At 37.6% G+C, this 15,320-nt stretch overlaps 1 protein-coding gene across 9 annotated transcripts in view; it reads right to left on the reverse strand.

The window, feature by feature from the left end:
- Nucleotides 1-15,320, reverse strand: part of CEP112 (centrosomal protein 112) — a 183,239-nt gene that overhangs the window by 61,370 nt on the left and 106,549 nt on the right. For 8 of the 9 annotated variants that reach the window (XM_026067618.1, XM_026067623.1, XM_026067619.1 and 5 more), the window contains one exon: nucleotides 4,680-4,910. In XM_026067618.1, the coding sequence (XP_025923403.1) occupies nucleotides 4,680-4,910 (231 nt within the window). Of the gene's footprint in view, nucleotides 1-1,046; nucleotides 2,038-4,679; nucleotides 4,911-15,320 lie in introns of those variants that run through there. The other variant, XM_026067624.1, reaches the window with a different exon arrangement.

Raw genomic sequence — 15,320 nt, forward strand, 5'->3', positions numbered from 1 at the left:
CTTTCAAAYTTTAGCCTTAACTTTGAATTTCCTGGACATTTTACTTTTATGTGGAATTCCTACCAGATGTAGGTGGAGTGATTTTAACAACCGTAGACTACAAAACATTGTAACTGCCAAATTTTGTTTAAAATGACAGAAATCTTAGAGTACCACTAACTGCTACGTCACTGAAGCCTACACAAGCAATTTGCACTATTCTGTCCAGGTTGCATGCCGCCTTGGATTCCCATCTCTCCAAAGTGAACTGTTTCACAGCGCTATGGAAATCAGAAGAATTGCAGTCTAACAACTAAATGTTTGGCTCTCCTCTTTTTGACTACAATTTCATCCTGTAAGCAAATATGTGCGTTAAGTAGAGTCAATACACAAAAATGTAAATTACTTCTCCACAAGAAAAGCAGTACTGAAAAAGAATTAGATGTTCTTGGAACCTGCAGAAAGATTTAACAGGATGAGTCAAAAACCTCTATTTAAATATAGAAAAGAAGTCAATAAAAAAGCTAAATGTTGAAAATTATTCAGATGGAGAAAAATCCTTTTCCTCCCACTCCAATGGACTCCTGCACATGGGTCAGAGACAGAGCTTTCTTATGAGCTGGCTGCAGTGTTCCAAGGTTGCTTCCTCCAAGCGTTGTTAGCCTGTCTACTGATCTGCGAGGGTCGTGCTTTCCGAATGCTCACTTTCTTTGCCAGGAAAATAACGCAGATGAATGTTACAAACAGTTATGTTAGCCAAGCTTCACATCTGCACGCACTTAGAAATGAGGTTTGTCTCCTTCTTTCAGAAATTTCTGGCAAACCTGAAAATACGCGTAAGCTTTGTGCAGTACGTTACACCTGGCTGATTGGTGCCCATGCTGTAAGTACTGTTGATGCAACCTGTAACACGCCTGTCACCCTGCTGTTGCAATGAGTCATTAGCGGAGCCTAAATACAGTAGTATGCAAAATATGTTTATTTCTTAAACAGTGTGTTTCATTTCATCATACTGAGGTACAACTTGAAATAAAAAATTACCATCATATCAGAAAATACTATAGTCACTTGATATAAAGAACTGCAAGCAAATTAAATCTATAAAGCTTTAGAAGAAAATCAAAATCCCTATGATTGAATGCAACTGTTCCTCTGAAATGATATTTAAGACTCCTTAATTAATATAAAAGAAATAATTTGGAGAATTTTTCAAGTCATTTTTGTGTTAGAGACTGATAACAGATATCATGAAAGTACTGAAGTCATAAGAACATGATAAGTACTATTTCAAATTCTCCATGCTACAGTCTTGAGGTTTTTGTCTGATTTGTGTCCAGCAGAGCTTCTCTGACCGTAAGGATATTAATGTTTGCTGTCCTTAACCGTTAAGGTGGTTGTGCCTTCTAATCCAACTGTCACCTTACATCGTACAAGGTGAGCAATAAGGTGATCACRTGTGATCAGCTGATGGCACCTGATTTAGCCAAAAGCAAGGCTGAAGATGCAAGTCTCTCACAAAACTTGCAACGCTGGCCAAGCATGAAGACAAATTAGAAGCGGGGAGAAGGCAAGGGTGCACCCTGTCTCCAGAGACTGCGCGAGCAGGAGCTTGGGCCATGAGCCCTGAGTTTGCCGGGTGCTGCTTCCAGGTCAGGAGAGCCCCTTCTTCCCCTCCGCCAGCACAAAGACATCTCAGAGCCACCAGCGATTTGCTTGTAAAGGTCCTATGCTAGTCATCATAATGTATTTTGGTCAGCTGTAGCTCATTTTTTAAGGAAGTGAAGTTTAAGTGAAAATAATGCCTGCGACAGAGGGGGGTCACTGGAAAATTAAGGACTTTTCCCTTTATTATTGTTTCCACAACAACAGATGACATGTTTATTTTTCCTATAGTGTGGGTTACACAGAGTCATTTGGCAACCTGCTAAACACTTTCCCATTTATCATTCCCTACCGATTGCGGGATGCAATAACTGTCAAGAGATAYATGCTTTTAGAATCACAGCTTCAAAAACATTACTGCACTGCTTTTATTGAGTAACCCGCTGGCATCATACACTGCAATCACAAACAGAATGAATCAGACAAAATGGTATGACAATAATCAATGTGCTATCTTAAAAGTTGAAAACATACAAGACTAAGCAACAGAAAAATAAAGACCCCAGTGAAACAGATTATGTTTATTGGGTTTTTTAGGCAGCTCTTCCATATTTATATAAATAGTTTCATGATTATGCATAGAATTGACATGAAGAAATGGGCAAACTAAAGAAAAGTTGAAGTCTTGTGTGAAGAGTCAAGGAAATTCGTAATATACTTAAAAAAGAGCAAAAGTGTCAGCCCAGCTTCTCCCCACAAGGCCCCCAAGCTTTAGAGCAGAGCATCCCACCCGTTCGTGCTTGTGAGCACTTCCAATGCAACTCGTTCCCTTAATCTTTTCCCCTTACTCCCATCCCTGCTGCAGCAGGGCTGTGGGAAGCGAAAACTGCTGGGATCCTGTGTCTCCTTCTATTAACTTCTATTTCTTTTCAAAAGTTTTAGCCAATTTTTTCTATTTTGTAATGTTCAAGCGAACAACAATCCACAATCACTTGAAGCAACACTCACAGAAATCAATACTACTCAAAGAACAGGCCACAGAGGAGTAAGATCCTTCACTTGGAAATGGACTGACCTTCAGGAAATCTGGAGTCATATGATTACGACCAAACACCAAAATTCAGCTTCCCATTGGATTTTTAAGCAAACTTTACAGAGGTGGCAAAAAGAATCACCTTAATTTAAGACAAATTTTCTGCCATTTATCCTAAATTTCAAGGTAACAAGATTTACTAGGAAAACAAAAAGACTTTCAAAAAAAAAGYTTCAAGATTCATGCTGCAATTAAGGTGCTTTTTCTTTTCTCAGATAAAATCTCCTTCAAAGTTCTGTGGGCTTTAATAGGATCAGGATTTCAACTAATTTAGCTTAAACTGTTACTTTTGAGCTTCAGATGGAGTTTGCCCTCTAAGCTACTTTGACTTTTGGACTTTGTGGCCACTTTCCACAGCTCTTCTTTTGGAAGATAGAAGTGAAGAATGGTATAGGGAGATCTGAAGGTAATGCAAGGTCTTTCCACATGTCTGTGAAAGCCTTTCCAAAAGAAATTTCTTTTCTTGTTCTTTACTCAATATGTGCTCTTCTGATTAGAGATAAAAATAAAGGAGGCTAAATAAAAATATATAATTTTCAATAACAGTTAATATAGCTTAAAATTAGTACTTTTATTTGGAAAAATAGAAAAAAACAACAAATTTAAAAAAAGAATATTCCTGACAGAAATGACAGTTCAAAACTATTAAAGATATTTTCCTATGAAGGATTATTTGTAACTTTAATTTGAGGATGTAAAGAAGTTAACTTTTCTTTTGCTATACTACACATGTAAAAAAAGATCAAAGAAAGAAAAGAATTGAGATTCAAATTCCATTTTTAAGCAAAAATGACAATGTCTTCCTGAGTTAAAATTAATCCTTTAATGATGAATTTCAAAGGTTTAAATACTTTCTGTGACCTTGGCTTTAAATAATTATGCCAAGCGGAGCTTTCCTTACATTCAGAAAAGATTCTGAATTGTTGATCACAGCCATTTTAATGGCTTCAGGCTGGCTGATTTCCAACATAATCCTCCAAATGCTGTTTAAAATTACAGACCAAGAACCTGATGCAGGTAAATGAAATGTCAGCTCCACAAAGGCGCTCAGACAGCGCCTGCATAGTGTTAATTTGTGCCACTATACATCACTTTGCAATAAAATGTATCCTTTATTACATTAATACATGCAAAAGATACTTAAACAAGTATATGCTTACATAAAGGCAGCGTTTACCATAAATATTAAGTATGCTTTTTAATCTTAGGTTTTGAAATAAAGCTAACAYGTTTTAGTTCCCATCATCCCTAATGTGGCAAAATACTTGGATCATGAAGCCTGTAAAGGGCAATTCTCAGCAGTYGGTTTGAGGCGGCAGCATCAGTGCCGCGACAGGCTGGCACGGACCCGCCTGAACAGAACAGGGACGGATGCCTCGAGGCATCTGAAATGCTAATTTTATTTTCAAACATTTCACAACAGTGYTTCGACCAATACACACAAGCAAGCAAAAGTAGACCAACCATTGCTAGTAACTAGACCCATTTTCCTTGGGGTTTTAGAAGGAACTTTTTTCCCCTAAAGGACCTTCCCTCTTTTTGACAGAGGGGGAAAAAAAGCTAATTTAGGCAGAACCTCCCTTCCTGCTCTACYTATTCCATTAAAATAAAAGTGATTAGCCTAGTCTTTGACCAAGTTTGCCTTTGAAATCTGGATTTTTTTAAAATCACTTCCACTACTGAGTACTGTACGTTTGTTTGGCTCTGTTCTGCTCTTACGACTGCTCGAAGGTGCTGCCACAGTAGCACTCTCACAAAATAGCTACACCAGCAGTCACTACCRTTACACGTTCAAATAGAAGCAGTCTTTCATTATAGGACCACAACATTTTCCATACTCATGCAGTGATTGTGGCATCCAACATCAGATCTCCAGCATACTTTGTTTTTTAAACTCAAGYGACCCCTAAACATTTTTCCTTAATAAAACTTTATTTATGTGACTTTTGAGATGATTGCTCCCCTTTTGCCATGCCATGAGAAGCACCCCAGGTGAATCTCTTACCTTTTCCAAGGCCATTTCTGTTTCAGCAGCATGTACCTTCTTCAGGTCTAATGTCATTTTTTCTGCCTCTGCTTTAAGCTTATTCACTGCTGTCTCATGCTCTCGAGCTGCCCTCTGCTTTTCTTCTTCCCGCAGAAGGCTCAGCTCGACCAGCTGCTGCTTCCGCTGAGCATTTACCTGCATAAGCTCTTCCCTCAGCTTGTGGATTTGGGTTTCCATATCACAGATAACCTGAAATAAAGAACAAACAAGTTTTTTTAAAAAAAACAAAAAAACAAAAACAAAAAAAAACCCAAACACACTTGATTTCTTCAGACAGGCTTTTAGCTAGGGTAGGAAGAGGATTCTCTATGCCTTTCCTTTGCCTCTTTTCTTGCTCTTGCCCTCCTCTTCCTACATGCAGATGAATGAGGCTCCCTCTCCTGCTCAAAGCAYGGACAGAGCAAGGAGTTTTACTTTTTCTGAGGTGGGCAGGAGGTGAAGAAATTTAGGTTTGCACCCATAATCACTTTCTTTTTGTAACACCTCTTCATTCCTTCCCCAATATCCTGCCTTTGCATTTTTTTCCATACTCATGCATAAAATTACAGCTCAGTTAGGCAGGAGGGACCTGAATGAAGAGAGGAGAAGCTAAACACTCACCTCTCCTTCACCGCCTTCACAATGACCCCGGATACAGCATGTGAGCAAGCAAATATTACATGCACTTGTAAAACGCACACAAGCTACATATGATGCTCACAGCTCCCCCCCCCCCCAAGAAATGATCTGCCACCTTCTAATGGGGATATCAGTATTTCATCAGTCGTTTATCACTCRTTGTTACAGATTATAGACCATGCTTCCCTGTAAGGCTAACGCGCACAAGGAACGTATCAAACAAAGTCCGTCAGGTGAAGAAAGCAGAGCGCTTTAAGAAAGGACATAAACAGATGACACGGGCAGATGCAGAGAACTCTTCGGACTCCGTGAATTCGTTATCGATAATAACACAGACTGCAGAATTCACAGGTCTCTTACGTGCTTACAGATCACCCTTCGATCCTTGGGAGCAAAACATTTTGTGCTGCACAGCAGCGGCCTCAGGCGCGCGGAGCACAGCGCCGCAGCACGAGCGGCAGGGAGCCGTCTCCCTGCCAGGTGGGAAGCCAGAACCCACGTCAAAGCCTGAAGAGTGGAAGTTTCATGCTGTAAATCTGTTAAAGGAAAAGGTGTCGCCCTTGAAGTACACAGAACTTACATTGTTACTTTATGGCAGYAGTAGAGTATGCATTACTTCAGATTTACACTTGCATACACTTGTATTAGCTGTTTTTCTAACTGCGTTTCTTTTGCAGCTTCTTAAATGAAGTACAAGTGCATTCTGCACGTGTGAAGTAAACTGTCGTCCTCATAGCCACTTGCAATATATTGACCTTGCAAACATGGATGTTTTAATTCATAAATATAGTTCTGAAAAAGAATACAATACAATATTCTATAATTTCCTTCCTTCCCCTTTTTCTCCCTGTCTCCCAGGTAACTTGGCAGTTCCCTGGAATTCTTTCATAAAGGATGTGACAACAGCGAGGTGACAAACCGATGCCCTACCACACATGGTAGGGAATTCAGCTCAAGTTTATTAAAGGTTTCATAAGAAAACCTGCTTTAAAATTATTGTATTTTTTAAAATCCCATTGGCACTGAGTGCCAGTTATTGCTTCTAGAGCTCTGAGCTGATCTCTCTCTTTTCTTCTTTAGACATTTTTACTATAGCATCTGTATTCAGCTAAACTACTTATTTGCCATGCCTGAGAACCACATTACGACATATCTTTGAAAAATGAAATATTCCCAACTTCTGACCGAAGTTGGGAAGTGGATGACTACATCAGAAATATTGCCTAGTACATTAATATACCAAGACAGACTGTTATGATAAATACTATGATCTGAGAGAACATTGAGGGTTGAAAGCTTGCCTATTTTTTCAAATTATTTAACTATTTGGTGTTATAAAAGCCATGATGTCTCCCTTCAAACCTTCAGTTGTGTCCTTAGACGATCACAGCTAAAACACGTATTAAATAATAAAATATTAACCATCGCGGAAACTTATCAAAGACTGGCTTTATGTTTCCATGCTTTCCTAATTACTCATTGGCATTACTCCCTAGCATGTCAAAGGTAAATTTCTGTGTGTATGTGCAGAGATGAGCACGTCATTTGTATACAAAAGTATAACACAGGCCACATACTTTAGCTATATCAGCATTATTTCAAACACATGTTCCATATAGCGCAATCTGCACTACRTCCTTTTCTTCCTTTCCTGTTCCTTTCTCTACACGCACTTAATTTTTTTAATAGATCTGTATACAGGCTAAAAGGCAAAGTACATTTTAGTATATAATCATCATCTGCAATATACTTTTATAATTCTTCTGGAAATAGCTTTACCTCAAGGTCATAACTAAGTGTTAGAGTAACTGGCTTTTATTTAACTAAGGAAATGTTACATTGATGAAGATAATGGCAACGATTTCTAAATAACATGCAGTATATTTTATTTTAAGTTTTATATTTCATGGACTTATCACAACTCAGGAGTATGTCACCTTAGAGCTCTTCTGCTAATGCTAGGATGATGTGCTCTGAGTTCCAAAGTGACATTTACAGCACTGGTTTTTTTAATAGCCCTTCCAATGCAAGTCCTGCCTGGACAATTATCTTGCAATGRGCAAGAGCTCTTTTTGAGAGCCAAATCCCCCTCCGTCACCACTTTTTTTTTGGTTAAGAAACAAAATTCTTTCTTGAACTTCCTCCCCTCAAAGTGAAGGTTTAAGATATTACATCCCTCAAAAGATTCCTAAAAGGTTTGACAAAACATTTAGGATTAGGAACCAAGACAACCTCTTAGAAAGCAACAAAAACTCATTCATAAATCATATCACAACCCAAAACGGAGACTGGGTGAAATCCTGAGTCAACTGTTATTTCTTCCTGCTTTGCTTCACTCTACATTCAATAATTCTGATACAAGAGCATTAGAAAATTTAATAGCACAAGATAACATTTTCTAGTGGCACACAGTGATTCTAAAGATTCACACTCTAAACAGGGGAGCCCGAAGACAGTGGGCTGAACGGTACAAGTAAAGTAGCAGTAATGAATATGCAAAGGAGTATTAATGTTGGACCTAACAGATGGCAAAACCCGATTTGGTTCCATTAGGAAAGAAGAAAGACTCTGAAGACAGGGTGATGGCAGCGAAACTAATATGATTAAAGGAGTCCTTTTGGAGCAACTTCACTGCTAGTAAGATGATGTTAAGAGACATCTAATCTCTCCAAACTGACTGGAAAAAGCTTACATTGACAAGAACTGTGTCTGTGATCCCCAATTACTTTATGGAAAAAAAGAATCCAGCTGTGAGAACTAGATTTATTTTAAACAAAATCACTGGCAAAAGTACCTTACAAACRAACAACTTGCTGGATAAGAAAACTTTATGTGACATGGATATCTTAAAACTATTGAAGGAAATGAATCCCAAACTTTCCGTCACTAAGTTTCTGCTATTCCCAATGCCAGGTTTAATAGCTACTAGTAGACTTAAATGTGGGCGAATTAGCAATAGCAGAAAAAGCTTAAGATGACATACTTCTCACTTGTGAAAAGTCCATGAAATATAAAACTTAAGAGCAACTGGCCTTCCTTAACAATACCAGGAAAAAAAAAAAAAATGCAATTATGAAATCTCACTCCTCATGCCTGAGATCTGAAGGTATGCTTTCTTCTTCTGTTTGTAAAACTTAACCCTGTTTATCAGTATTAATTTGTTAATTTTTTTCCTAGCTGCTCAAACCTAGGTTTTTGAACCATGACTGCCAAACTGTTTGCATGGTCCCAGTGATAACCTGGATACAAGAACTACTGTGAGAAATACAAGTCTTAGACACTCCACCTGAACTAATTATTTATCTGCTAAGCATAAGGCTTAAACATCAAAAAAAGATGACTTCACAGCATATAATAGGTCTACAATGTTATTGCCATTTGCTACCATTTTTAGGTCAAAATACGATACTCTTTATTTCAGTTTTAGGGGTATGAGTAAATGAAAAATTTTAAAAAGTGCTGGGTTTTTTTGTTTTTTTTCTAAACACAAAGAACACTGAAGTTCATGGTGATTCCATGTGACAGCTATACCATAGCAGCATAACCCAAACAAGAAACTATTTTGTAAAATGACTGCTCATCAGCATAAAGGAAAACAAACAGGAAGAAAACACTAGCTTAGAGAATATCCCAGATGGAACAAAAATACAAGTGCATAAAGTGTGTGACAGCGTAGAGATTTCATATGGATTTATATGGTGTACTTTTATGTACACATATGCACGTATGACAGTCATACAGCTGAAGAAACTACTAGCCAAGATGGAGATTTCTATTTCTGTTTCAAAGGAGTAACTCGGAATAACTAAGAATATCTGTGCTGAAATAGTGTCATAAAAAGGGTGGGTCATAAGCCCACAGCAATTTGCCTGCAGGGGAAAAATAGACTTGAAAGAAAAAAAGAAAGAAGGTTGTTCACTCACTTTGGCCTATTTAAAACATCAATAAAACATACTGGATGTTATTTGGAAGGAAAACATGTGCTCTTAATTTTAAGTAAATTGCATAACAAGATATAAAGCTGGCAAAAAGTTAAAACTGAAATCTATTGCTCAAAGTCTCAAACTGCCACAGTGACATGCAACAGAGATGAAAAATGGACTGAATGACTAACAGTCCAGCTAGAAAAAGTATATTCCCTTCATTTTTCAGAAGCTCCTACTGCAACCACATGAAGCATTTATTTGGATCCATCTCTAAGGAAGAGACTGGAGTATGACTGAGTATTTTATATTCCCAGGGATGGAATTCATATATTCCATTCTCTTTCTCTCAATATATTCACACTAAACCACATCCACCCCATCCCCGTATTTAATTTCAAATAGTGTTGAGGACATTTTAAACCCACAAAAACAAGGAAATGCAGAGTTAAGATAAAATCTGCTCTTAAAGTATTCCCAGAGGCTCAGATTTAAAGTGATTTAGGTGGTGCTTCAGCTGCATTTCCAGTAAGTGACTAATATCTCCCAAAAGATGAAGTTGCAATAAGACTTCATTGCTCTACACTCAAGCCACCGAACTAATATATCACTTTTAAAAACTACTGCATTTCTTGAGTGGATCATGATAACCCTTCAGATCGAGAGTTTCAAAGTACTCTGCATTGGGCTAACTCACCTTCGGTTGGAGACGGCTGCCTAGCTCTCAATTCACTGCATTTAACTTTGCTTGTATGTAACATTAAAAAATTCTGAGCAGTTCCACTGACTGACTTCCCACATGAGCTCAGGTCAGATGATCACGATGATCCTTTCTAGGATTATAAGCTAAAACATTAGTCCATAAGCTACTACCCTATTTGAACCACCGACACGCAGCTTCTGCCTCTGCATGCCAATACCTGCTCAGCATTTTCTCACCTGGAAGAGCATTAAAATTATTGAATTTATTATAACAGTACACTGAGCTAAATCATCAGCTGTACTCTTTTAGAAGAGAGATTTGTTTCTTGTTATGCTGGCTTGATGGGAGGGAGATGGATGAGGTATATAGAGCATTTGTTATTGGACAGTGGCTTATTTATGAAAAGAGATCAGCCCAGTCGAGGGAAAGGAAGTCTGCAATAAAAACAAATCTGACTTTGATGATGAAGAAAAATTAAAAGGAAAACAAGGAACAAAGTAAAAAACTGATTCAGTGGTGCCAATGACACTCTTATTGCACGAGCTCAGTCCAGCACGGCAGGAGAGGTGAGCGAAATACCCTCTCCCAGTCAGCGCAGCTGCTGGTGACATTTATCACTAAATACCTGAGAACGGAGCATCAGCTGAAAATGAGAGTCTGAACGACTTGAACTTTCTTACTAATAAGCACAGCTTTATAAAGTGCTGAGAAACAGATAAGACAAGTTTCTCCACTACCACAAAAATAAGCAATGGTTCTAACATAAAAGAACACTAAAAAAGTAAACAAATACTATTTGTCTGCAGCTCTAAGCTAAGAAAAAAAGTAAAGCTGTAAGAACTTCAAAGACATGTAATGTTGGATTGTCTTTAAAACAAAACTGGTTTACATTAATGAGTCTTACTGCTGCACTTYCAGTAAGTCACAACAGCCTGTCTTGCACTTGATTCCTGGTTTTAAGGAGCTAGCCCCAAGATTTTTACCTTTAAGRGAGAAGAGAGTTAGGCAACTAAGAGCAATATCCAAGGGATGATCTTTGCGGCTCTGATCCGACTGGCAGTTAATAACGCTTCTGTCCCCAACGTGCTGGTGGCAGCATATTTGCTCATCTCCCTGCCAGTGGCATTTCAACTGGCCGGTTCAGCGGCCAAATCTGGGGCTACTTTGGAACGTGACAGTGACACACACGGTCCACAGCAGGGCCGCAAACAGGAACCTCGCTGCTGCAGCTCCGTTCTACATCTGAAGGGATAGCAAATCCAAACTGACACTTTAAAACAATTTTGAATTAGCAACAGTCATTAACATTTAGTAACTTAAGTAGTCTTAATGCCATCTTCTAAATACAGTTCTATGATTGACTTATTTAACTCCCTTTTAATCAACTATATTAAAAAGATTTTCAATACTATTGCAACTTCAATTAAAATGTGCTAAGACCTTCTTGTCTACTTCCTCCTATGACTGTTAAAATCACTAATTTGTCAGTATTATGAATCCTTAGACATATAGGTAGAAAATAAGCTTGGGAACATGGAAGTATATGAGAGACTATTTTAAATATCCTACCAAGTAGTAACAAGCAAGATGCTTCATAGGGATCTAATCACAAGGTATAAAGAACTGAGTTTTTAGGGGACATCTTTGAGTATCAACCCCAGGCAATCATCAAAACTGCAAGGAAAAAGAAAATGGTATTTGGGTAGTAATTGATAAGAAAGAGCAGGATGGGAGAGGAAAACAAAATCAAGATGGCAATTTCAAGGCAAAATATGCAAGATATTAACATGTACCTACAGAATAATGCCTGGCTAATGTTGGTGAGTTTTCTGCAGTTATTCTTCTACTACTGGTGAAAGTTTTAAAATATTCTTGCTGTCTTTTTTTTYCCCCTCAAGTGGTAATGTCAAATGCAAAGTGAGAAATGCATCGATCTGCAAGAAAACTACTTCGCAAATATCATGCACGTTATCACATGGGTAATGATGTGGCAGAGCACAAATTAACAGGGATAAGTAATAAACAGCTATTTACTTTCACAGCACAATCTATTACACTGTCAAGTCTCAATGCCTTTGGGTAAGAACACATAGGCCCATAAAAATGGTAATTAAGGGAGCAGATAAATAAGAGAGTGTGAAATGAAGTGAAAATGAGCAACAGTTCAATGAGCAGCAGATAGGTTTCTGCTAAGAGTGTTTTCAAAAACCAGGAGTTACTGTGGGACTGGTTCTTCTGGAGCCAGTCAGGGAAGCAGAGGAGCTCTGCTAACACTGCTGCTAACGATGGCGTAATTAGCCCTGGTCACTAGTCTATGGTTTCCTGGAAGCACTAAAGTACCAGCAAAGGTAAAATTCCAAAACAGAAAGAGATTTATGAAATGTTGCATAAATATCCAATAAAATGTATACTTAAGTGTCCTCATTTTTGTGAAAAAGAAGTCTGTTCATAATGTTGGTGCTATTGCACAACTTGTTAAATAGAGGACATCTTTATCTTATATATGGGGACATTTCAGTGATAGGATGAAGTTATTAATATGTTCATAAATCAAGTGTTCGTAAACCAAAGTTGTATTTACTACCCAGCATAGCTTACAAAGAGCAACTGTTCTCTAGATTCACACAGATGAATGTTCGGTGTCAAAAAATGTATGTAGGAGTAGTACAGATGGCCACCATAATACTAATTGCAAAATGTTTGCTGTTCGCCTGTGTAAAATCTGAATCCCCATATTACAGGGCTAACACAAAGGTATAACGACATCTCAGCACCATCCTGGCTTTTCTCACCTTTGCAAAKGTACCTCTGACATCTCTTCCGAAAACTTCCACTAGGACTTGCAAAGTAAGGTGTTGAACTGCTAACTTACATATTTCTTCTATTAACAGCATTAAGCTGCTTTTAAACATCAAAATTCCTCTGTAAAATCCTTTACTTAGACTTTTTTAACATTGGGTATGCTCTGAAGAATGTCTAACATTTGTGAATCTGATAAAAGTATATTCAAAACAACCTTGTTTATTTTATATTCTACTAGGGTGTTATTTGGGGGCAGGGGTAGTTTTAACACCWCCATATCTGTACAGAGCTAGCTGTAGGTGAAACATTGCTCTTTTCTTCATGTTCAAACTATGGTCCACTTCATTTTTTTCATCTCTTGCACTTAACACAGTCCCAAGAAATGTCCAGCACCACTTGCGACTGGATATATGGGCTTGGATTTTATTTCTTAGTAATGCCCTTGCCGTATCTTGTCTACTCTTGTTCTACGACTTAAGAATTTTCCTGAAACATGATAGAACTGTTGACTCATGAAGGACAATAAAGAGAAATTACCTTCTGCTTAGTTCTGTTTTCAAAAAAAATTAATGAAAAAGAACCTATCCATGTCATTCTTACAGAAAAACATGCTTATACAACATTCTCGTAGGTAATTTAAACTCCAGACCGTTCATTAACTTTGCCACATATTTCTGAAGGCTGAAAAGAAATATGCAAGACACAGGTATCAAAATTCCAGTTGGAAAAGCTGCATTAAAATAGTGGCAACATTCTTCTTTCTACATCTATGACTACATGTGAGAAAGGGGCAGCAGATCATCAAAATCTGCTGTGACATGTGGCATCAAGCAAAGATATAAATTTTGATCTTTTTTTCCAGCAGAAGTGCACAGAAATAGATCTGGACTTTTAAGCAGCCAGTTAGCTGCCTAAATCCCAGTACATGTCAATGGGATTTAAGCTACAAACTACTGGGCTTTTAAAAASAAGGAAGAGAAAGAAAGAAAATCAGACATCCATTTGAACAGCTCCACAAAGAGCTTAAAATTAGCAGGGCTTATTTTGAYTTCTTAATTTACATAAGTACACTTGATTCTAATTTAGTTAAGAGCAGCTAGAAAGCAGAACCTCATATAGGCTGGCTACTGTCACTGCCTTCCTAATATGATGGTATTTTGTCAAATGGAAGAACATCAAACCTACATGGCAAAGAGATGAGACTGGAACTAAATAATAATGTGCACTTGTGAGGGAAAGGATTACTTACCAAGTTGAAACTGAGATAAATATACAATTTAATTGTATATTTAACAGTTCTAAAATCCAGAAAAAATTTGGCCCTCTTGCCTGGAAGAGAACTTCCAGATCAGTTTTGTATTATTTGACTTGATTTTCTTTATTTCCTTTAAAATAGATTAGTGAGTCAGCAATGAAAATATACCGTATTCTCTCCTTTCTCTTTTTATCTGTTGAAAGAAATGTTTACATTTTTATTTTTGTTTGTACAAACAAAATGATTCGATTAGGACTCTACTAATAGACTTAAATGGAATTGACTAGATGGAGGACGCTTTCTTATGTCTTTCTGAAAAGATTTTTGAGAACAGAATATAGATAAAATACAAAGTAGATTAAAAAAATACTATATCCAATATCAAGTTTGGTATATCATAGAAACTGTAACAACTTATGCCAAAATGATGACTAAAGAAAATTACACCAAACATTTGCATGTTTAGTCTTCCTGGTTTTCCTTTAGGAAAAAATAAAGCTTTATTTTCTGTATGTCAGGATATGAAAGGAAATTAATCCTTTCTGAAGAATGTTAAAGATTTGTTCAGTTCAGAAATAACATTGGACCAAAGCTTGTGCTAAAAGTGAAGAAAAGCTACTGCCATTTTGGGAAGGATAGGACATTCTTGCAATAGAATACAGGAACAGAGGCTCGAGATCCTCGCAGCAGACTGGGAAGAACTACCCACCAATCTGAYAGGGGAAGCTGGACACAGAAATACTCTAAATCAAAGCTTTTAAAAAATATTTGCATTCAAATTTCCATGTATTAAATTTGAAAGCATTCAGCATTTCCTGAACATGTAATTCTGATTTAAATGCAGACCTGATGTATTACAGATTTAAGGATTACTACAGACATTCATCTCTATGAGGTAGCAAAACTAAACATATAAATATGATTTGTTTCATTCCCAAAAGACGTATAGGCTGTATTGTCTATGAGAAATCTGTCTTCTCCCTGTCAACTAATGAAAAAGCATTACCGAAAGTAAACAAAAACAGAAAAGCATCATTGACATCTCTCTCTTTCAGATGCATTTGTTTAAATTACTGCTCTAAACACATGTGTGTTCAGAGCATTCCGTAAATGCTACCCCACGTATCTCATAGGAGTTTTATGGTGACTGCAACAGAAATGGCATTGAGTGCAAAACTTGACAGGACAAACAATACACAGAATCACAGAAGGGTTGAGGTTGGAAGGGACCTCTGGAGACCATCTAGTCCAACCCCCCCTGCTCAAGCAGGGTCACCTAGAGCACGTTGCACAGAATC

The sequence above is a fragment of the Apteryx rowi genome, unplaced genomic scaffold (genome assembly GCF_003343035.1).
Source record: "Apteryx rowi isolate R43461 unplaced genomic scaffold, aptRow1 scaffold_26, whole genome shotgun sequence".
Lineage (NCBI taxonomy): Eukaryota > Metazoa > Chordata > Aves > Apterygiformes > Apterygidae > Apteryx > Apteryx rowi.